This window comes from Hemiscyllium ocellatum, chromosome 20 (genome assembly GCF_020745735.1).
Source record: "Hemiscyllium ocellatum isolate sHemOce1 chromosome 20, sHemOce1.pat.X.cur, whole genome shotgun sequence".
Classification (NCBI taxonomy): domain Eukaryota; kingdom Metazoa; phylum Chordata; class Chondrichthyes; order Orectolobiformes; family Hemiscylliidae; genus Hemiscyllium; species Hemiscyllium ocellatum.
The window spans coordinates 28,844,757-28,867,809 of record NC_083420.1 but is presented as its reverse complement, the minus strand read 5'-3'; the positions used below and the strand labels follow the sequence as shown (position 1 = coordinate 28,867,809).

Below are 23,053 nucleotides of genomic sequence, written 5' to 3'. Positions count from 1 at the left end.
TCATGGCTGATGGGCATTTCAACTCCACTTACCTGCATTCCCCCCGTAGCCCTTAATTCCTTGTGACATCAAGAATCTATCAATCTCTGCCTTGAAGACATTTAGCGTCCCGGCCTCCACTGCACTCCGCAAATGAATTCCACAGGCCCACCACTCTCTGGCTGAAGAAATGTCTCCGCATTTCTGTTCTGAATTGACCCCCTCTAATTTTAAGACTGTTCCCACGGGTCCTAGTATCCCCATCTAACGGAAACAATTTCTTAGCGTTCACCCTTTCCAAGCCATGTATTATCTTGTAAGTTTCTATTAGATCTCCCCTTAACCTTTTAAACTCCAATGAGTACGATCCCAGGATCCTCAGCCGTTCCTCGTATGTTAGACCTACCATTCCAGGGATCATCCATGTGAATCTCCGCTGGACACACTCCAGTGCCAGTATGTCCCTCCTGAGGTGTGGGGCCCAAAACTGGACACAGTACTCCATATGGGGCCTAACCAGAGCTTTATAAAGTCTCAGTAGCACATCGCAGCTTTTATATTCCAACCCTCTTGAGATAAATAACAACATTGCATTCGCTTTCTTAATCATGGATTCAACCTGCATGTTCAAGAGACTCCTCAACTAGCGCTCCCAGATCCCTTTGTACTTTGGTTTTATGAATTTTCTCACCGTTTAGAAAGTAGCCCATGCTTGTATTCTTTTTTCCAAAGTGCAAGACCTCGCATTTGCTCACATTGAACTTCATCAGCCATTTCCTGGACCACTCTCCCAAACGGTCTAGATCCTTCTGCAGCCTCCCCACTTTCTCAGTACTACCTGCCTGTCCACCTAACTTCGTATCATCGGCAAACTTCACTAGAATGCTCCCAGTCCCTTCATCCAGATCATGAATATATAATATGAACAGCTGCGGCCCCAACACTGAACCCTGCGGGACACCGCTTGCCACCGGCTGCCATTCCAAAAAAGAACCTCTTATCCCAACTCTCTGCCTTCTGTCAGACAGCCAATCCTCAATCCATGTCAGTAGCTCACCTCGAACACCATGGGCCCTCACCCTACACAGCAGCCTCCTGTGTGGCACCTTATCAAAGGCCTTTTGGAAGTCTAGATAGACCACATCAACTGGGTTTCCCTGGTCTAACCTACTTGCCACCTCTTCAAAGAATTCTAATAGGTTTATCAGGCATGACCTCCCCTCACCAAATCCATGTTACTTGTTCTAATCCGACCCTGCTCTTCCAAGAATTTAGAAACCTCATCCTTAACGATGGATTCTAGAATTTTACCAACAACCGAGTTTAGGCTAATTGGCCTATAATTTTCCATCTTTTGTCTTGATTAGGCTAGGACATCTGGTCAGCATGGACCAGTTTGACCAAAGGCGTTATTTTCATGCTGTACATCTCTATGGCTCTGCCATGGCATGAGCTTCATCATTCACAGTGAATGGGGCAGATTCACTGAACACAGGGGTTGGGGGCTGTTCAGTCCATTGGGGCTGTACTCTCTCTCTCTGTAGATGGTGCCAGTCTGTCCCAACTAACCTCCCATTTGCCTGTAGTCCTCCAAATCCTTCCTTAAAAAAGCTAAATTGCAAATTTATTTTGACAATAACTACTGAATCTGCATCCAGCTGTCGTTCAAACTGTTCCAGATGCTCAGAACTTACTGAGTAAAATAATCTTCACATTTTTAACCTGCATTATTTGCCAATTACTTGAAAGTAGTTACTAAAAATTGTGATGTTAATAATTTCTCCCTCTGTCTCTCTGTAAATTAAATATCCTGGAAAGAAATCTGCTCCTGGTTTAAATCACTGCTTAACCTGAGCTCCAAGGAGAATTATCTGACCTTCTGCTAACTCTCCACATAGAGAAACTTATCTTAAATTTTAATTTATCAGGGTTATCGCGATGTATAGCACAGAAACCAACCGTTCGGTCCAACTTGTCCATGCCGACCAGATGATAGAAATATCTCAATAAACTGCCTTTCCCAGATTCCCACAGAGTTCTAGGGGACACCTGATCAGGTCCTGGGGATTTATTCATTTATGCATTTCAAGACATCCAGCACTTCCTCCATTGTAATATGGACATTTTTCAACATGTCACCATCTATTTCCCTACATTCTATATCTTCATTATCCTTTTCCACAGTAAATACTGATGCAAAATACTTGTTTAGTATCTCCCCCATCTCCTGCAGCTCCACACAAAGGCCGCCTTGCTGATCTTTAAGGGGTTCTATTCCCTCCCTAGTTACCCTTTTGTCTTTAATGTATTTGTGAAAACCCTTTGGATTCTCCTTAACTCTATTTGCTAAAGCTATCTCATGTTCCTTTTTGCCCTCCTAATTTCTCTCTTAAGTATACTCCTACTTCCTTTATACTTTTCTAAGGATTCACTCATTCTATCCTGTGTATACCTGACATATGCTTCCTTCTTTTCCTTAACCAAACCCTCAATTTCTTTCGTCATCCAGCATTCCCTACACCTGTCAGCCTTTCCGTTCACCCTAACAGGAATATACATTCTCTGGACTCTCGTTATCTCATTTCTGAAGGCTTTCCATTTTCCAGCCGTCCCTTTACCTGTGAACATCTACCCCCAATCAGCTTTTGAAAGTTCTTGCCTAATACCATCAAAATTAGCCTTTCTCCAATTTAGAACTTCAACTTTTAAATCTGGTCTATCACTATTTTAAAACTAATAGAATTATGGTCGTTGGCCCCAAAGTGCTCCCCCACTGACACCTCAGTCACCTACCCTGCCGTATTTCACAACAAGAGGTCAAGTTTTGCACCTTCTCTAGTAGGTACATCCACATACTGAATCAGAAAATTGTCTTGTACACACTTAACAAATTCATCTCCATCTAAAACCTTAACACAATGGCAGTCCCAGTCTATGTTTGGAAAATTAAAATCCCCAACTATAACCATCCTATTATTCTTACAGATAACTGAGATTTCCTTACAAATATGTTTCTCAATTTCCCTCTGACAATTAGGGGGTCCATAATACAATCCCAATAAGGTGATCATCCCTTTCTTATTTCTCAGTTTACCTAAGTAACTTCCCTGGATGTATTTCCGGGAATATCCTCCCTCACCACAACTGTAATGCTATCCCTTATCAAAAATGCCGCTCCCCCTCCTCTCGCCTCCCTCTCCGTCCTTCCTGTAGCATTTGTATTCTGGAACATAAAGCTGCCAGTCCCGCCCATCCCCGAGCCATGTTTCTGTAATTGCTATGCTATCCCAGTCTCATGTTCCTAACCATGCCCTGACTTCATCTGCCTCCCATGTTAGGCCTCTTGCATTGAAATAAATGCAGTTTAATTTATCAGTCCTTCTTTGTCCCTGCTAGCCCTGACTATTTGCTCACCTTTGTTCTCAACTGTACCAGTCTCAGATTGATACCTTTCCACACTATCTCCCTGGGTCCCCCTTCCCCCCCCCATCCTCCCCCCCGCCCCTTCCCCACACACACACCCCATGCACCCCACAACTAGTTGAAATCCTCCCGAGCAGCTCTCGCAAATCTCCCTGCCAGTATGTTAGTCACCTTCCAATTTAGGTGCAATCCGTCCTTCTTGTACAGGTCACTTCTACCTCAGAAGAGATTCCAGTGATCCTAATATGTGAATCCTTCTCTCAGACACCAGCTCCTCAGCCATGTATTCATTTGCTCTATCCTCCTATTCCTGCCCTCACTAGCTCGTAGCACCGGGAGTAATCCAGCTATTACTACTCTCAAGGACCTGCTTTTTAAATTCATGCCTAACATTCTGTAATCTTCCTTTAGAATCTCAACCTTTTCCCTTCCTATGCCTATGTCCAATTACCTCCTGCTGGTCCCTTTCTCCCTTGAGAACATTCTGCAGCCTCTCTGAGACATCCTTGATCCTGGGACGAGAGAAGCAACACATCATTCTAATTTTTCACTGCTGGCCACAGAAACATCTGCCCATACCTCGGACTAGAGAGTCCTCTAACCCAATCGATCTCTTGGAACCCAGATACCCCTCATTGCATGACAGCCAGTCTCAAAACCAGAAACTGAGCTGTTTATGTTACATTTGATGCTTTCCTTTATCTAATGACCATTTCCCTCCCACATCGGAGTACAGTACATCACAACTTCTCTCCACTGATCAGTAAAATGCATTAACTTTCAATTATGGGAGCACTGTTAATTAGTTATTTGTGACCCCAGCTTTATATCAATATTAGAAGTAAAAGACAATTTACAGCATCACTACTTCTAACATGGTACCTCCAACACATTTTTGGGACCTTGGGAGACTCTAAGTCCCTGCATTATAAACCCTCAGGCTGGGTAAATATTGTGTCTGAGCGTAATTGTCACACATCATTTTCTTGGTTGAAAAACATCCAAGTCCTTTTTTGATCTCTACCAATCAAACCACAAAGGCTTACTCTCAGGCAGACTGCAGAACATGTCAAATGAACTTCTTCACATGCCTTACATTTAAAGCTATAATTCCAAACTGTAATAATCTTATAAAACTCAATTTGAAATCATATTGGATTGCGAAGGGCTTCAGCAGGCTAGATGCTGATAATCTAGAAATAGGAGGCATGGTTTCCGAATAAAGGTTTCCCTTTAAAACAGACATGAGGAGAAACCTTTCTCATTCAAGTGTCATTAAACTTTGGAAAACTCCATTCCAGGCATTACTATAGGCTAGGTTATTGAATAGATTCAAGTCAGATTACACGGATTTTCATCCACAACTCAGTCAAGGTGTTATGGTGAAGGCAGGGGGTGGTGGTTGCATATTGGTATAGGGTCTGAGAAGGGTAAAACTGAAGAGGGTCTTAAGCACCACCTATTATGAAGATATGATATGAATATTTGGGAGAACAGCATAGGATCTTGGAGGAGTTAGATCTAATGTTCCAAACCTTGTCATAGACTCTGTAACAAGAGTCGGAATTTTATTCGAAATTGGTTAAGTGTCAATTCTGTCAAGTTTCATGAAGGGTTTCTCCTTGAGACCTAGCAAGATTTCACAAACTATTTTCTGAGACTTGCCTCATTTCCTCTAGCAGGCAATAGTGAGGACTGCAAATACTGGTAATTAGAGTCAAGAGTGTGCTGCTGGAAAAGTGCAGCAGGTCACGCAGCATCCGAGAAACAGGATGATGGGCTGATGAAAGGCTTTTGCTCAAAACATTGATTTTCCTGCTCCTCGGATGCTGCCTGACTTACTGAGCGTTTCCAGCACTACACTCTCATTTCCTATAGCACCCCACTTATTGTCTTTGCCTTTATGCCACAGATAGAGGTATTAATTTCTGCAGAGCTCCCTGGGATTCCTTGCATTGGCACCATCTTTAAAAACCAACCTTGCACCCAGTCAAATGCTGCCAGCCAGGCATTGTCCTTCCGTATGCATTGTCTCAGTTGGGGGGGGGGGGGGGGGGGGAAATCAAAAACAAATGCTGTCTGGGACGCACAGGTGGCATGGTGGCACTTCAGTGCATGTACAGGTGCACATTCATGCATGTATTGCTACTTGAAAACTAAGGTACACTGTTTACCCATCCTTAGCATTATCCATCTTAGAGCATTGCCAAAAAGGAATGCTACGCTGTCCCCAGTGCCTAGGGTAGCTCAACATCCTTTCATGGTTCAATGTGAGACCATTACATACTGATAAGCCTTTAAACATTTGAAAAATTCACTTTTATTATGCAATAGCCAAACAGAACAATTAACAAATACAACTGAAATCCTGTAGTCATGGAATTTTGAAATAAGATAGAAAGCGCTGGAGGCTTTCAGTATTTCGGGCAGCATCTGTACAAAGAGAAACAGAGAATACATTTCAAGTCCAGCATGACTCTTTTTCAGAACTGAAAGGAACTGGGAAAATGTCTTTCATGCTATAGACAGAGGGGGGAGGAGGAGCAAGTGGGACAGATAGTGTGAATCCGCCGAGTAATGACAAAGGAAGTGACAATGGTTGTAAAGGAGTGATAGATGTGTAAAGTAAGTGGCCGTGTCAACTATGAAAAAGAAGAAAATGGGTCCGCTGTGCCGACAACAAAGCCAACAAGACACAGCCTGGGGAGGGTGGGAGATGTAAGAAACATAGTAGTACAGAGGTCATGCTCTGAACTTTTGGAACTCAATGTTGAATCCTAGAGGTTGTAACAAAAGCAGAAATTGCTGGAAAACACACAGAACCACAACAACGAGCACCCGAGCTACAAATCTTCGCACAAACATTGCTGGAAAAGTTCAGCAGATCTGGCAGCAACAGTGGAGAGAAAGCAGAACCAATGTTTCAGGTCCCAGTGACCTTTCTTTGATTAGGGACTCTCCATTCTTTGTCCTAGAGACAGTAAAGTGCCTAAGCAGAACATGAGGTTTTGCTCTTCCAGGTTGTGTTGCAACACTATAGTAGTCCAAGTGGGTGACTGACCAAGTCCAAGTGCATGAGACCCTTGACTTCCTGTCCTTGGACCCCCGACCAAGGATTGTCTCCCTAATCGGACTGAGGTCTATTGCCTTTAGACTTTGACAGGTAGCCATTTTTCTGAAGCACATGCAGCATGTGCTTGCCATTTATACTGCAGGCACATAGTGCAGGCGAGAGGCTGATATAGCACAGTGTGCTACAGCAACAGGTCCATCCACTTGACAGATGACTAGAGACATCCATGACAAGATTTCTGCCTTTGTGTCTGTGCTAGGAGGCAAATTGAAACTGGAGTGCTGTGAGCCTTTGAACGTTAGCTGAGGGGGCAAAGTGCAAAAAAGCAAAACAAGGATGTTCAGAAATACTATGCGCATCCAAGCTGGCACTAAGGGACCAAGTGATAAGCCCTGAGGGATACCTCTCCCTCTGTGCCATGTGTTCTGGCAGCAGTGCTTCAATGAAAGCTACAAGTGTACTGCAAAGGCCACCACTGAAATGCAGGTCTACACTAAGTGGATTAGAGGTGTGCCATGAAGGTATAATGAAGCTAATAGGTAGCTGCTACCGATATCTGTGGATGGGGTTATGGACAGTTGCTGCCCATGGTGCTTGTGCTGAGATGTTAGTGACTGCTGTCCAAGATTGAGGTCTGGAGGAGCAAGCAGTGAGACAGAGTTGCCAGATCATAGAGTCATAGGGATGTACAGCATGGAAACAGACCCTTCAGTCCAACTCGTCCATGCCGACCAGATATCCTAACTTAATCTAGTCCCGTTTTCTAGCACTTGACCCATATCCCTCCAAACCCTTCCTATTCACATACCCATCCAGATGCCTTTTAAATGTTGTAATTGTACCAGCCTCAATCACTTCCTCTGGTAACTCATTCCATACACACATAATTGTCTGCATGAAAACAGTTGCCCTTTAGATCCCTCTGACTTTCACGTTGGGAAATGTTGCTGTCCAATTTCTATACAGAGGGTGGGAGAATGGGAAACTGTATATTGATGTTCCTGATGAAGGGCTTATGCTCGAAACGTCGAATTCTCTATTCCTGAGATGCTGCCTAACCTGCTGTGCTTTGACCAGCAACACATTTGCAGCTGTGATCTCCAGCATCTGCAGACCTCATTTTTTACTCGTAGATGAAGTTAACTAACAATGAGATGTCAATGCATGGAACTTTATAAAAATAGGCCTCTGAGTGCATGGCGACCTATTGGCCTAGCATGGCTGCCTGAAATATGTTCCAGCTTCATGATCCTCAAGTTGAAGTGTGGTCTGGAGCCAGGGCCTGTTGCAGACTGGAGGCTGGGTGCCAACGTGGTCTGGGTTGGATGACCGTTGTACTGAATTTTTATTTCTGCAATATTGGATATTTTATTTCTCTATTGTCTAAGATTTTGAAATTGAAGAAGCTGTACCTGGGCACCTTTGTACCTAAGATGGCACTGTAAGTGACAACGTGTAAAATATTCACTGTACTCATTGAGCATCTGTGACATTAAAGTTAATTCTAATTCTCATCCCACCATTCATTACTTGGTTGGAGAATCGTACTTTCTGATCTTAATGTCCAGAATTTCATGACTGACAACTTCACCCTTTTTGTGCTTGCCAATGCCCATGTTATTTAGAGGCAAGAAATTTTCTGCTCAATATCTGTCAAATCAATGTAATCTATAACTAGTTACAATCATATAATAACCTACTTCTTCTTGCATGGTATTGTCTCTTCTAGTTAGAAGAGTTAGTGGCTTTCCTCCAGTATACTAGACATAGAAGGCCTTGTCAATTCCTATGTCTGAAGTAGATGGTGGAAATACACGTACTTCATAGTGAGGTACAGACACAGTTGAACTACATATACAATACCATGAGCAGTGGTGCCAATCCCATTCAGTTATCTCATTCCACATGCTGGCAGTAGTGGAGATTTGGAAATTCAGTCTTGAGGTTGAAAATTGAAAATTCGCTTCATGTCATCTGCTATTGCATTCAGTCATCAGCAAGATAAGAGCTGTACATTTAACATCCATACAGATAGGAGAAAAACCTTTGTGGCAAATTCAACATAGAAAAATCTCTCGAGTCGAGTGTGGGGTGCTGGAAGGTCTTTTGCCCGAAACGTCGATTCTCCTGCTCCTCGGATGCTGCCTGACCTGCTGTGCTTTTCCAGCACTGCACTGTTGACTTTAATCTCCAGTATCTGCTGTCCTCACTTTCATCTGCAAAAATCTCTAGTCAATGGTAAAGTATAGGGACCCTGTTCCTAACAAATCCATACTGAAACTTGAATGTGTTGGCAATTAAACTAAAAAGACAGTTAACTAAAACAAACAGTCTCTTTTACGTTTTGTCAAGCACCCAAACTCTATCAAGATTCATCACCATAATAGAATATATAGATGTGAAAAATAAAGGGTGATTTTCTACAGGAGTTCCAGTTGTCCGTGCTGGCAGATGTTATACTTTTGTAGTTTCTGTGAATGCTCAACCAAAGTTACAGTGGGAAAGTAGAACATCTTGAAAATTCACCTTAACCTCACGGCATTTGGTTGAAAAGAGTGAAATCCTTATTATTATTCCACCCAATAACACAAGGTAGGAACAGACAATATTAAAAACAGCAATTTTCTATAATGAGAGATCAGTGACAAACATCAAAAGAAATAACTTATGGACTGAAATTCTTCGTCAGGCTATTGCTATCCAGGTGTGCAGGACTGACCCGACATCATTCCATTGTTAAGAAAATCTCCAGAAATGGTTTCTCTTCCAGCCATTGCACTGCTATCTCAGGACTCCCCTAAAGGTCTATACTTGCTGTTTCTGACCCATTTCCCAGCTATACGTTGTCCCTTGGTGATGTCAATGGATGGCAGGACATCAGGTTTCACACGTGCACTGATATAATCAAGCTTTGCCTATTTAAAATGTCTCCACTGCTCCAGTGTTGTCAGATTGCTTGCTTGGCATCCACTTCATGACCAATCACAACTTTCTTCAATTAAACATTGAGAAAAAAACTCTGCCACCGATTCTCTCTCTTTCCCCCGACTCACGTGCTCCCAAATTTTGCATCATATTTTACCTTGAAACTATGAATCTATTTCTTTTTCATCGCACAAACCAACCACTTTCAAGTCACCCATCTCTGCCTATTTGCTCGGAAATTGTCATCGCAACTTTTGTTACCTCCAACTTGATTTTACAATGCTTTCCTGTTTCCTACCATCCATTCTCCATAGACCTGGACTTACCAAAAACTATACTGTCATATCCTAACCTGCTCAATCCCATTTCATGTTCATTTCTGTGTTCACTGAACTGCTAAAATTAAGTTGGAACAATTCCTGCAGTAGCAATACATTTAGTAACCAGGACCATTTGTTCCTTCTTTCAAATGCCTTTTTTTTTGCATGTTTACATTTAATTATAATTAATGACCGAACAAAGTAAAATGATTGAATGTGCCCAATTGTGCAAGCAATGAGCAAACTTATAAATATTAGGTCAAATTTAGAAAAACAATGACATTTCGGAGCGACTTGATGATATTCATGTATAAATTGAACAGAAAGCAATGGCCCATTATAAATCCCAACATCCCTTGATGTGGATAAACACAGACATACATAAGTGATTTGCAGAATTCTGAAACACTAATTCCTGAAAATAACATGTTAATTCTGCCAGTCTTCAAATCACTTGAATTGATCCAGTTAATATGATCATATTCAAAGTTTGAAATATTAATACTGAAATAGAGCTAAAACACAGCACAGCAAAAAAAGCATTACCCAGCTTTCTGCAGGAGGTATAACACATTATGATTACCAGCATGCTATAAGTTTATTTAATGTAAAATTTTATCAACATTATAAATGGCTCTATTAACTACAGAGGCCAGCTGCAAAGTGACTAGATAATTATAATTATCAACACTGATTCACAGTGAATTTAGCAATGTAGCAGCTCTGAATTCCTGAACCTCTGCTATGTCACCATGTGAAGTGCTTCTGACAAGGTTACAGAGATGCTGAGGCCAGAAGTCTGAGGAGATTCAGGGTCATCATCTACCATTTTAGACAATTTAGAATGTTGTTAGTTATAACAGAAAGGGGGTGGATAAAGAAAATGAGAACTGATTTATTTAAGTATTCATAGCATGAATTATACAAAATAATAACCTAAAACTTTAAAGAAAATTGATTTGGTTTAATGCTTCACAGAAAGACAATCTTTTTAGTAAGAAATCATACATTAATCTACCTGGCTTTTGTATCATTAGTATTTTGAGCACTACAATTCATGTGCCAATCTCTATTTTAAGATCCCCGAAAAGCAACTTATAGTGACTAGTTTCATGTTTCCTTTTCCATTTGCTTTCTTTGAACAAGTATCTCATCTACAGTCAATTGCTTCCTTCAATGATCCAACTGAGTTCAGAAAATTCATTACAAATAGAACTACAACTGCAGACTTTCGTTTTACCAATGCCTTGGGCAGCTTCATTAAAGTTTCATGATGTGACTTGTAACATACAACATAGAAGTTATAGAGTCATAGAGTCATGCAGCACGGAAACAGAACGTTCAGTCAAACTTGTCCAAGCCAACCAGACATCCCAATCTGACCTAATCCCATTTACCAGAACTTGGCCCATCTCCCTCTAATCCCATCCTATTCATATACCCAAACATGATATCATACACAAGGCTTTTCAGTAATAATTTATATTCAATTTGAAGAATCAAATTCCAGTCCAATCTTTCAGAAAAAGAAGTAACGTATAAAAAGCAGAAAAGCAATTTTCCTTACCTTCTTCAGATATAGAAAAGTTTTGAATAAGCCACTCGACAATATCATTGCCTGATAAAAAAAGAACCAAAATAAGGCATTTTCACAATAAATACAAGCATCAATGACTGGATAGTTTTCAAAATTAAAATACTAGGTTTACAAATCATAAAATATGATTGAATACATTCAATTATATTTGATATAATTGCTTTGACTAGAGTTAACTTAATACTGCGCATTTTAAGAGTCTCAGCATTACAAAGATAACAATTTACAAACAATAACATTCCTGTAGCATTGTCCAACTATTATTGGTATTATTTATAGGCCAGTTTCCCAAAGGTACTCTCAGAGATTGGCTGTGCCACTGGTAGTATGTGAGATCTATATTATTAGCAATAATCAACCCAAGATTCAACTTTTGACTCCAAGGGGCCCACAAAATTATACAGTCAACTTAGATCTCTGTCATTGTGGTCAACTCAACCAACCAGAATAATCACTCCTAACAAGCAGAAAGAAAGCAAATCAAGCAATAACAAGCATCTTGAATGAAACTTGTAATCATAGCGGGCAAATTACAACCAACTATTTTTTGGATGGAAAGCGATGGAACTCTTAGCACATGCCATTTACACACTTGCCAACACTCTGATGAAATCAAACTATTGCTGAAAACTGTTGGAAAAAGCCACACAAAGGCATGGTGGACTGGATTTACCATTGTCAGTATGGTCTGTACCAGGTTTAGGGCATGATTTTAAAATTGTGTTTCCAGAAGCAATCTGTGGATCCAAGGACTTTTGAGTCTGTCTGCAATTTTCAAAGTAGAGTGTGGGGTTGCAGAGGGAATGGAAACCCCACGTACCTGCAACTAACAGCTCCATTACGAGTCTGGCGATTGTCTGGGGAGGTCAGAATTTTTCACATTAATAGAGATTTTAACAAATTTGAAAGATCTGGTTCATACCAACGCACAGTTCATTATGGTGTGAAAGGACAGTTTCTTTCTACTGTTTAAATGATGGCATCCTTTACTGCCTGATCAATGCATCTTTACTTATTTGTACTCCATCATATGTGTTTATGTGATTAGCCTCTCAGGAAAGCAATACAGCCCTCATTCTGTCTTCCACTTGCCTTTGACACTGACACCAGTAAGCACCACTCACTTGGCATCATTAATTAGACCTGACCAATTAAAGTATTCACGTTTAGCAAGAGTTACATGTGCAGGACTCTAACCTTAACCCCAACCCAGAATTCATCTAGGCATTAGGGCTCTGCCCAAATATGAAAATCCAGCCCGCGGTGACCATTAATTCACTTAACCAGAGAAGCTCAGAGCTGGAGTAGGACCTTAAAGTTCTTGTTCCATCATTCATGGCTGATCCTCTAACTCAACACCATACTCCTGCTTTCTCTCTATACTCCTTGATTCATTTTAGATCTAAAAATGTATTTATCTCTTTCTTGAATATACTCAATAATCCTGCCTTCAGTTTCCTGTGGTAGCAATTGCACTTATTGATTATTCGCTGAGTGAAGAACCGCTTCATCATCTCAGTCCTAAATGGCCTACCCTGTATCCTGAGATTGTAACCCCTGGTTCTAGGTTCTCCAATAAGGGGAAATATTCTCCCAACATTTAATCTGTCTAGCCCTGTTAAAATCTTGCATGTCTTCATAAGATACCCTCTCAGTCTTCTAAACCCTACAGAACACAGGCCTAGACTCACCAGCTTCTCCTCACGTGACAGTCCTTCCATTCCTAGTATCAGGCCTAATGAACGTTTGCTGGACTCCCTCTAGGGCAAGTAAATTACGTTTTAGATAAGGAGATCAAACTGCTCACAATACTCCAGGTGTGGTCTCACTCAAATCCTGTATAACTGCAGTAGGATATCCTGACTTCTGCATTAAAACCCTCCAGCAATGAAAGCCAACATGCCACTTACCTCCCAATTACTTGCTGCAGATGCCTGTTTACTTTCATTGACTAGTGTACAGAAACACCCAGGTTGATTTATACATCCATATTTCCTAACATAGCACCATAACTAATACCTTGCCTGTTTTTCAGACTGAAATGTATAACTTCACATTTATTCATGTAAGTGTTTCTGCCATAAATTTGACTATATCTCCCTGAAGCCAACATGCATCCTCCTCACAATTCACAATCCCATCTTGTTTTGTGTCATCAATAAACCTGGAAATATTGCCTCTTGCAGTTTACACTTCACTTACACTTATCACAAATAGGTGGGGCTCAAGTACTGTTCCTGGTGAGACAGCACTAGTCACCGTCTGCCACTGGAAAGAAGACCCATTTATTCTCACTCCTAATCTTTCAGATTTGTTAAAAATCTGTCAATGAATTTTCAATCAATGCCAGTATATTACCCTCAATTGTATAAGCTTCAATTTTGCCCACTAGTTTCTTATGTGGGACTTTATACAGAAACTTTTTGAAATCCAAATACACCACACACACTGGTTCTCCCTTGTCAACTCTACTAGTCACATCCTCAAAAAATTCCAATAGGTTACTTAAGCATGACTTATCTTTCATAAGCCAATGATGACTTTGTCCAATCCCATTAATGCTTTCCAGGTGTTCTGTTTTCACTTCTTTTACAATAAACTCTAGCATTTTCCCCACTATTAATGTTAATTCGTCCCATTATCCTAAACTTTGTAGAGAAAAGTTGCATGTTTTCCACTGAACAGTGGCAGATATTTGTTCCATAAATATAAGTGTGAAGAATATTTACCTGAATTGCATTTAAGACTTTGGTTTCCAAGTTATGAGACACAATAGCTATTTTTTTCAATATTCAAAAATTTCTATTAGACAACCATGAGCTAAGGTGAAGTAGATAACTTTTTATGCAGTGAGTATTAGTGAAAATAGTCAGTATCAGCTGTTGTGTATATCATATCTCAGATCTACACAGTGATGACATCAGTTTCCATATGTACAGCAACTTTATTCATAATAGTCTTATACAAACTGTACATTGGGAGAAAGTGAGGATTGCAGATGCTGGAGTTCAGAGTAAAAAAGTGTGACGCTGGAAAAGCACAGCAAGTCAGGCAGCATCCGAGGAGGAGAGTTGATGTTTCGGGCCCGAACCATCCACTCTTCTGCTCTTCAGATGTCGCCTGACCTGCTGCACTTTTCCAGTGTCATACCTTTTGACACAAAACTGTACATTGTCCACGACATTCTTACAACTCTGGTTTCCAGCTCTTTCTAAAATCTGTGTTCTTTCAGTATAGCCTTAACTTAGACTTCATGACTCAAACGCAGTGAGTATCAATTGTGAACAGAGTCAATCATAGAATAATTAAACACTAAAATAAAAGCAAAGTACTTTGAATTCTGTAAATTTGAAATAAAAGAAAGGAGGATTTGAGCTATAGACAGAGGCTGAATAGACTGGGGCTGTTTTCCCTGGAGCGTCGGAGGCTGAGGGGTGACCTTATAGAGGTTTACAAAATTATGAGGGGCATGGATAAGATAAATAGGCAAAGTCTTTTCCCTGGGGTGGGGGAGTCCAGAACTAGAGGGCATAGGTTTGGGGTGAGAAAGAAAAGATATAAAAAAGACCTAAGGGGCAATGTTTTTATGCAGAGGGTGGTACGTGTATGGAATGAGCTGCCAGAAAAAGTTGTGGAGGCTGGTACAATTGCAACATTTAAGAGGCATTTGGATTGGTATATGAATAGGAAGGGTTTAGAGGGATATGGGCAGGGTGCTGGCAGATGGGACTAAATTGGATTGGGATATCTGGTTGACATGGGCGGGTTAGACTGAAGGGTCTGTTTCCATGCTGTACATCTCTATGACTCTATGACTCTATAAGTGCTGTAGAAACTTATCAGGTCTGGCAGCATCTACGGAGAGAGAAACTGAGTTACCATTTTGAGTCATACTGTTTTTCCATAGATGAAGCCAGACTAGTTGAGTTTCTTCAGCAATTTTTGTTTTTAATCACAGTGAAACACTACACTGGGATTAGGAATAACCCAGGAGGTCTTCTCTGGTCTGAACAGGACAGTGGTAAGGGTGTCAGGGACCCAGTAACAGAAATAAAATCCCAGGCTGGATGGTCTCAGTTCACATTGCATCAGCACTTTGTAGTCTACAATGGAGTGTAGCCATTTTCAGCAGTGCCCCTATACCACTGAAGTCAAGCACCAACTCACAGACCCCTTCTCCCACTGTCCCCTCGACCATGACCTCACCTTCCATCACTAAACCATCATCTCCCAGACTCATCCACAACCTCATCACCTCAGGGGATCTCCTATCCACAGCCTCTAACCTCAGAGTCCCGGAACCCCACACCACCCGGTTCTACCTCTTATCCAAAATTCACAAACCTGACTGCTTCGGTCGACCCATTGTCTCTGCCTACTCCTGCCCCCCGAACCTATCTCCTCATATCTTGAAACCTTCCTGATCCCCTTGCTCCAGGAAATCCCCACATACATTTGGGACACACTACACATGTCCTTCACCTCCTCCTTGACTTACGACTTCCTGGCCCCCAACGCCTCATCTTCACTGTGGACATCCAGTCCCTATACATGTCCATCCGCCATTACAAAGCCTCCAGTATTGTTAGTAAGTTTGTGGATGACACCAAAATTGGATGTGCAATGAACAGTGAAGAAAGTTACCTCAGATTACAACAGATTCTTGATGAAATGGACGAATGAGCTGAGGGATGGCAGATGGAGTTTAATTTAGATAAATGTGAAGTGCTGCAAAACAGGACAGGACTTATACACTTAATGGTAAGGTCTTGGGGAGTGGTGCTGAACAAAGGGACCTTGGAGTGCCGGTTCATTGCTCCTTGAAAATAAAGTCACAGGTAGATACGATAGTGAAAGTGTTTGGTATGCTTTCCTTTATTGGAGAGAGTATTGAATATAGGAGTTGGGAGGTCATGTTGCGGCCGTACTGGACATTGGTTTGGCTGGAATATTGCGTGCAATTCTGGTCTCCTTCCTATCGGAAAAGATGTTGTGAAAGTTGAAAAGGTTCAGAAAAGATTTACAAAGATGTTGCCAGGGTTGGAGGATTTGAGCTATAGGGAGAGGTTGAATAGGCTGGGCTATTTTCCCTTGAGTGTTGGAGGCTGAGGGGTGACCTTATAAAGGTTTATAAAATCATGAGGGGCATGGATAGGATAAAAAGACAAAATCTTTTCCCGGGGGGAGGGGAGGGGGGGGGGGGGGGGGGGGGGGGAGTCCAGAACTAGAGGGCATAGGTTTAGGGTGAGAGGGGAAAGATATAAAAGAGACTGAAGGGGTAACTTTTTCATACAGAGGGTGGTATGGGTATTGGAAGAGGTACCAGAGGAAGTGGTGGAGGCTGGTACAATTACAGCTTGTAAAAGACATCCAAATGGGTATATAAATAGGAAGGGTTTAGAGGGATATGAGCCAAGTGCTGGCAATGGGACTAGATTAGATTGGGATATCTGGTTGGCATGGACAAGTTGGACCGAAGAGTCTGTTTCCGTGCTATATGTTTCTATGACTCTAAATACTCTGTTTCTTCCTCTCCCACTGACCTAACCAGTACCCTTCCACTGACACACTCATTCGATTGGTGGAACTGGACCTCATCCTCAACAATTTCTCCTTCGAATCCTCTCACTTCCTTCAGACCAAAGGGGTAGTCATGGGCACCCGCATGGGCCCCAGCTATGCCTGTGTCTTCGTCGGATATGTGGAACAGTCCATCTTCCACAGTTACACTGGCACCATTCCCCACCTTATCCTTCGCTATATTGATGACTTTATCGGTGCCACCTCGTGTTCCCACGAGGAGGTTGAACAGTTCATCAACTTCACAAAAACCTTCCACCTTGACTTCAAGTTTGCCTGGACTACCTCGAACACCTCCCTCCCCTTCCTGGGCCTCTCTATCTCCATCTCCGGTAACCAACTCAACATGGGCCATCTACTTCAAACCCACTAATTCCCACAGCTACCTTGACTACACCCCCTCCCAACCCGCACCCCCCTTTAAAAATGCTACCCCTTACTCCCAATTCCTCTGCTTCCACTATATCTGCTTCCAAGAGGAGCAATTCCACTCAGGGACATGCCAGATGGCCTCCCCTTTCAAGGATTGAAATTTCCCAACCGATTGATCAACAGTGCCCTCCAGTGCATCTCGTCCACTTCCTGCACCTTAGCCCTTGAACCCCACTCCTCCAACTGCAACAAGGATAGAACACCCCTGGTCCTCACCTTCTACCCCACTAATCTCCGGATACCGTATTTATCCTCCGCCATTTCCACCATCTACAGTCAGCCACCACAAGCAGAGATTTCTTTCCCTCCTCACCCCTGTTCGCATTCCGCAAAGACCATTCCCTCCGTGACTCCCTCGAAAAGTCCACGTCCCCCACCAACCCACCTTCCACTCTTGGCACCTTGCCTTACTGCCACAAGAGGTGTAATACCACCCCCTCACCTCTATCCAAGGCTCCAAAAATCTTCCATATCCGGAAGAAATTTTTCTGCACATTCAAACACCTCATCTACTGTGTCTGTTGCTCTCGATGTGGTCCACACTGGGGAGACAGAATGCCAACTTGTGGAACATTTCTGGGAACAACCTCCGGGACACATGTACCAAACAACCCCACTGCCCTGTGGCTGACCACTTCTACTCCCTCTCCAACTCCACCAAGGGCATGCAAGTCCTGGGCCTCCTCCACTGCCAAATCCTGATGCCTGGAGTAAGAATGCCGCATCTTCCACCTTGATACCCTCCAATCACATGAGCATCAATGATGCTTTCACCAGTTTCCTCATCTCCCCTGCCCCACCTCCTCCCAGATCCAACCCTCCAACTCTGCACCATGCCATCTTGAACTGTCCTACCTGTTCGTCTTCCTTCCTACCTATCCGCTCCACCCTCTCTTCCATCTATCTATTGCCTTCCCGACTATCTTCCCCCCAGCCCCACCCTTCCCCTTCTATTTATCTTTCAGCCCCCTTCACTGCCCCAAATTCCTGATGAAGGGCTTATGCCCGAAACATCGACTCTGCAGCTCCTCAGATGCTGCCTGACCTGCTGTGCTTTTCCAGTGACAGTAATCTCCAGCATCTGCAGTGCTCGCTCTCTCTCTCTCTCTTTACAAGAACAGCCCATGGACAGAGCCTTCACAGCTTAAGTGGAAGTTCAAGTGAATGCTAAGCAGAGTGTGGGTTCAAAGTCTCAGTATCATCAGTTGTGCTCTTCAGCAACCCGGGAAGAACCTGTTGTGGGTATGTTAAGGGCACTGGTAATGTTTCCTCTAGCTGTGGCACTGCACTCTAAGCAGCTCTGAGGTTCTGGATTCTGGGTGATTAGGAGTACCCCCAAAACGTAGGTTAATGACCCCAGTGCACAACCCTCAGGCTGATGCGAAGTAGCCCTATAACACTACTCAGACATCTACAAGGGTCATCTTAGAACAGATAATTGGCCTTCTGAAGGAGCACTTCCATCACCTGGCCATGCAGAAGGTGTGCTCCAGTACTCTGGACAGGGTGTACTGACTGTTTGTTCAGTACTGCAGAACCTAGCACAACAACGGCATTTGAATAGAAAAGATGGGGAGATGGAGCAGCCACCCATCTCACTCAGTCAAGGAAGAATAAGAGTCTGGCAGAGATGCTGTTGAACACAACGCTGGTGAAAATCATGGTAAGAAACCCAGAGAACAGTGAGACAAGCCAGATAGGTTCGAGAGAACCTGATAGCAGCTAGACTTGAAGGTGAATGGCCTTGCATTAATAGATATGGATATGGATAATCCGGATTGGATGCCAATCATAGCATTTCTGCCATCAAGGGAATGCTTGGTTTATAATTTAAAACATTTGCAAGTTAATTTGTTCCCTTTACACCAATAATCTCCTGTTAGCTTTCGGTCAGTGGTGGGTGTTTGTTGGAGGGAATTCTGTCTGATAGGATTTAGAACATCGAGAACACAGAACATAGAAAAGTACAGCACAGAATAGGCCCTTAGGCCCCCGATGTTGTGCCGAGGTTTAATCCTAATGTGAAATATAATAACTTAGCCTACGCACCCCTCAACTCACTGCTATCCATGTGCGTGCCCAGCAGTCGCTTAAATGTCCCCAATGACTCTGCTTCCACCATCACCGCTGGCAATGCATTCCATGCATTCACAACTCTCTGCGTAAAGAACTATCTCTGACGTCTCCTCTATACCTTTCTCCTAATATCTTTAAACTTTGACTCCTCATACAGTCAATCCTGTCCTGGGGAAAAGTCTCTGGCTATTGACTATCTATTCCACTCATTATCTTGTATGCCTCGATCTGGTCTCCTCTCTTCCTCCTTCTCATTTACATGTATTTGGAGAGGCAAGGACTGGCTAGGGACAGTCAGCATAGCTTTGTGCATGGGAAATCATGTCTCTCAAACTTGATTAAGTTTTTTGAGGGAGTAGCCAAAAAGATTGATGAGGGCAGAATGGTAGCCATTGTCTACATGGACTTTAATAACAGCCTTTGACAAGTTTCCACATGGTAGACTAATTGGTAAAGTTAGATTATGTGGGACAGCTTGCCAATTGAATACAAAATTGGCTTAAACGTAGGAGTCAGAGGGTGGTGGTGGACAGTTTTTTTTTGGATTGGAGCCCTGTGACAAGTGGTGTTCCGTAGGGATTGGTGCTGGATCCGCTTTCATTTGTAGTTTACATAAACAGTTTGGATGAGAATTTAGGAAGTATAATTAGAAAGTTTGCGGAAGACACCAAAATTAGTGGTGCAATTGACAGTGAAGAATGTTATCCAAGATTAGAAAGGGATCTTTGTTTAATTTGGATAAATGGGACATATTGCATTTTAGTAAAACAAACAAGGGCAGGACTTATGTAATTAAGGATTGGGCCCTGGGTAGTGTTGTCAAACAGCGAGACCTAGGGGTTCAGGTATACAGTTCTTTGAAAGTTGTATCACAGGTAGACAGGGTAATTAAGAATGTATTTATCATGTTTATCTTCATTGCTCAGACCATTGAGTACAGGACTTGGGAGGTTATGTTGAGTTTGCACAGGACATTGGTGAGGCCACTTGTGGAGTAGCATGCACAGTTCTGGTCGCCCTGCTATGGATAGGATATTATTACATTGAAGAGGGTTCAGACAAGATTGACCAGGGTGTTGCCAGGATTGGAGGGTTTGAGTTATAAGGATAGGCTGGATTGACTGAGACTTTTTTCACTAGAGCATAGGAGGTTGAGAGGTTTATGAAATCATGAGGAGCATAGATAAGGTGAGTAGTAAATGTCTTTTCCCTAGGGTAGGCAAGTTCAAACCTTAGGGGCATAGTGAAAGGAGAAAAAATTAAAAGGGACCTGAGGGACAACTTTTCCATGAAGCAGGTGGTTCAGAAGTGGACTAAAGTGCCAAAGGAACTAGTAGATGCAAGATTTAAAGAAACATTTGGACAAAGGCTTGAATCAGAAAGATTTAGAGGGAAATGGGCTAAATGCAGGCAAGTGGGACTATTTAATTCGGCAAACCTGGTCAGTGTGGGTGAGTTGGACCAAAAGGTCTGTTTCTGTGCTGAATGACTTCATGACTCTACAGTTATAAAAAACAATTTGGTTCACTAATGCCCTTTAGAGGAGGAAATTGCCATCCCTACCTGGTCTAGTCTACATGTGACCCCAGACCCACAGCAATGACTCTTAACTGCCCTCGAGGCAATTTGGGCTGGGGGATAATTGCTGGCCTAGCCAGTGACGCCCACACCCCGCGAATGAATAAAAACACGGAAGAACAGTGTGGAAGTGGTGTCCTGGTCAATATTTATTCCTTAAAGATCACAAAATATGATGATGGTGATGAGATTGCTGTTTGTGCAATTGGCTGCCACATTTCCTACTTGCTGAGAGTAATAATTGACTTGAAAACGCGTTGTCATATCGCAGGACAAAAAAGTGCTACATAAATGCAAACCCGTATTTTTTTTGACCAAAGTGCGGAAGTAAGATTCACTCTCCGGAGCTGAGATAGATTTTAGAACAGTTTCAAAAACTTAGAAAACACGGTTATGTTTACAGTTCCTCAAGAAGGTGGTATAACCCAACTATTGTCTTAAAAATCTCCTTAATAATGAACCAATAACGCCCTTACCAGTGACTGCATGGGGGATGCCTGTAATTATAAGTTTTTGGTATTTCATCTTAATGCCTACGTCAGGGTCTTGCATTGCTACGATCACTTTCTCCATCTGCAAGGTAACAGTAAACAGAGATTGAAAAAGACATCTGTAAAAGAGTAAATCTAGTACATCATTCCGCTGGTGCGAACAATGTAGGACAACAAATGGTTTCCTTACACAAACAGCTCTCTGCTCCAAGTTAACAACTGGATAGGGTGAATTCTACAGACACTGTCGTCCGCGTCCAACTCATTTACTGCATGGATTTAGTTGGGAGTGCGCATCTAACCTCCAATTTTAAACTATTTCTGTTTCATCCAGTATATGGCTTAAATTGTCAGTCTGATGCATTAGACCGGCTCTTTCTGCTTATTGTAGTTTCATAAAAATATGAATGCTGCTAACGTTCTAGCATCTTTTAATCCTCCAGGTGAATATAAAATTTCTCAACATGTCAATACAGGCTACACTCTCTTTACACTGCTCAGAAAAGTACCTGTGCTTTTACTTAAGCGTACAATAGCCTGTTCAGCAAGTACTTACCTTAGCCAGACATGCCATCTGTATTTTGGTTGTGTGAGTTCGACTGGTGTGTATTGTCATGGTGAGAGCGAGAAGGGCTCAGCGGTGTACAGCTTCCCTAGCCTGCTCCACAGCGGCTCTCTTAGATTCTCCTGGGATAATCTGACGCCTCCTATCGATGTGCTCGGCAGCTGGAAGCCCCGCCTCTACCCCTGCACCAGAAACACCAGGGATACTCATAGCTTGTTGACTATTAGTGCAGCCCTTATCAAGTCATTTCGATCTCTGCACAGTGCTCCATTTTATGTTTAAAGTGCTTCTTCATTTATGAGAACAAATATTTTCAGAAAAGCCATTACTTCAGTAGTTTGTTCTGGGATCACACCTGCAAATAGCAAGGTGGACGTTAGGGGCTTGTATAGTTTTGCAATCTTAGCTCACCACCAGAAATGAAGTGTGCTATAAAAAGCCCTTCCACTTCATAAGGGAAGTTACATATAAAATGACCCAAACCTTTGGCCAGCGTGTAGAACAGGTGGAAGCTAGTTAAACTATATGTTGTGTATCTTGCCAACCTTGTTTTTTCTTGACCAATACAGAGTTGGAGTAGTTCACTAGATCCTTCAGTATCTCAAGCTTCCTTTCAGAATTCTCTTCTTTTGACTCTTGCCTCATGTGTATCCCCTCACTTTGCCCCACAATTGATAGTGAATGTCTGAATACCACTACCTTGAATTTCCTCATTTTTACACATCGACCACTTACAAGAGCACCTCTGATAACCAAGCTTTGTGATAATTTACCTGATATTTCCTTTGGTTAGGCATCTATTCCCTCTCCAACACCCTGTCCCTTGGGGTGATTTTGTACACTTGTATTTCAGATTTCCTGATGAAGGGCTTATGCCCGAAATGTCGATTCTCCTGCTCATTGGATGCTGCCTGACCATAAGACTATAAGACATAGGAGTGGAAGTAAGGCCATTCAGCCCATCGACTGACTGTTTTTCTACCACCACACTCTGACATTTGTATTGAAGAAATG

The 23,053-nt window shown here is 42.4% G+C and overlaps 1 protein-coding gene across 1 annotated transcript in view; it reads right to left on the bottom strand.

The window, feature by feature from the left end:
- Nucleotides 1-22,090, bottom strand: part of rgs11 (regulator of G protein signaling 11) — a 130,601-nt gene extending 108,511 nt beyond the window's left edge. The window contains exons 1-3 of the mRNA XM_060840974.1: nt 22,031-22,090; nt 21,460-21,556; nt 11,288-11,338 (exon numbers count right to left, since the gene is read on the bottom strand). Of these exons, the coding sequence (XP_060696957.1) occupies nt 11,288-11,338; nt 21,460-21,556; nt 22,031-22,090 (208 nt within the window). The remainder of the gene's footprint in view (nt 1-11,287; nt 11,339-21,459; nt 21,557-22,030) is intronic.
- Between the last annotated feature and the right edge of the window lie 963 nt (nt 22,091-23,053).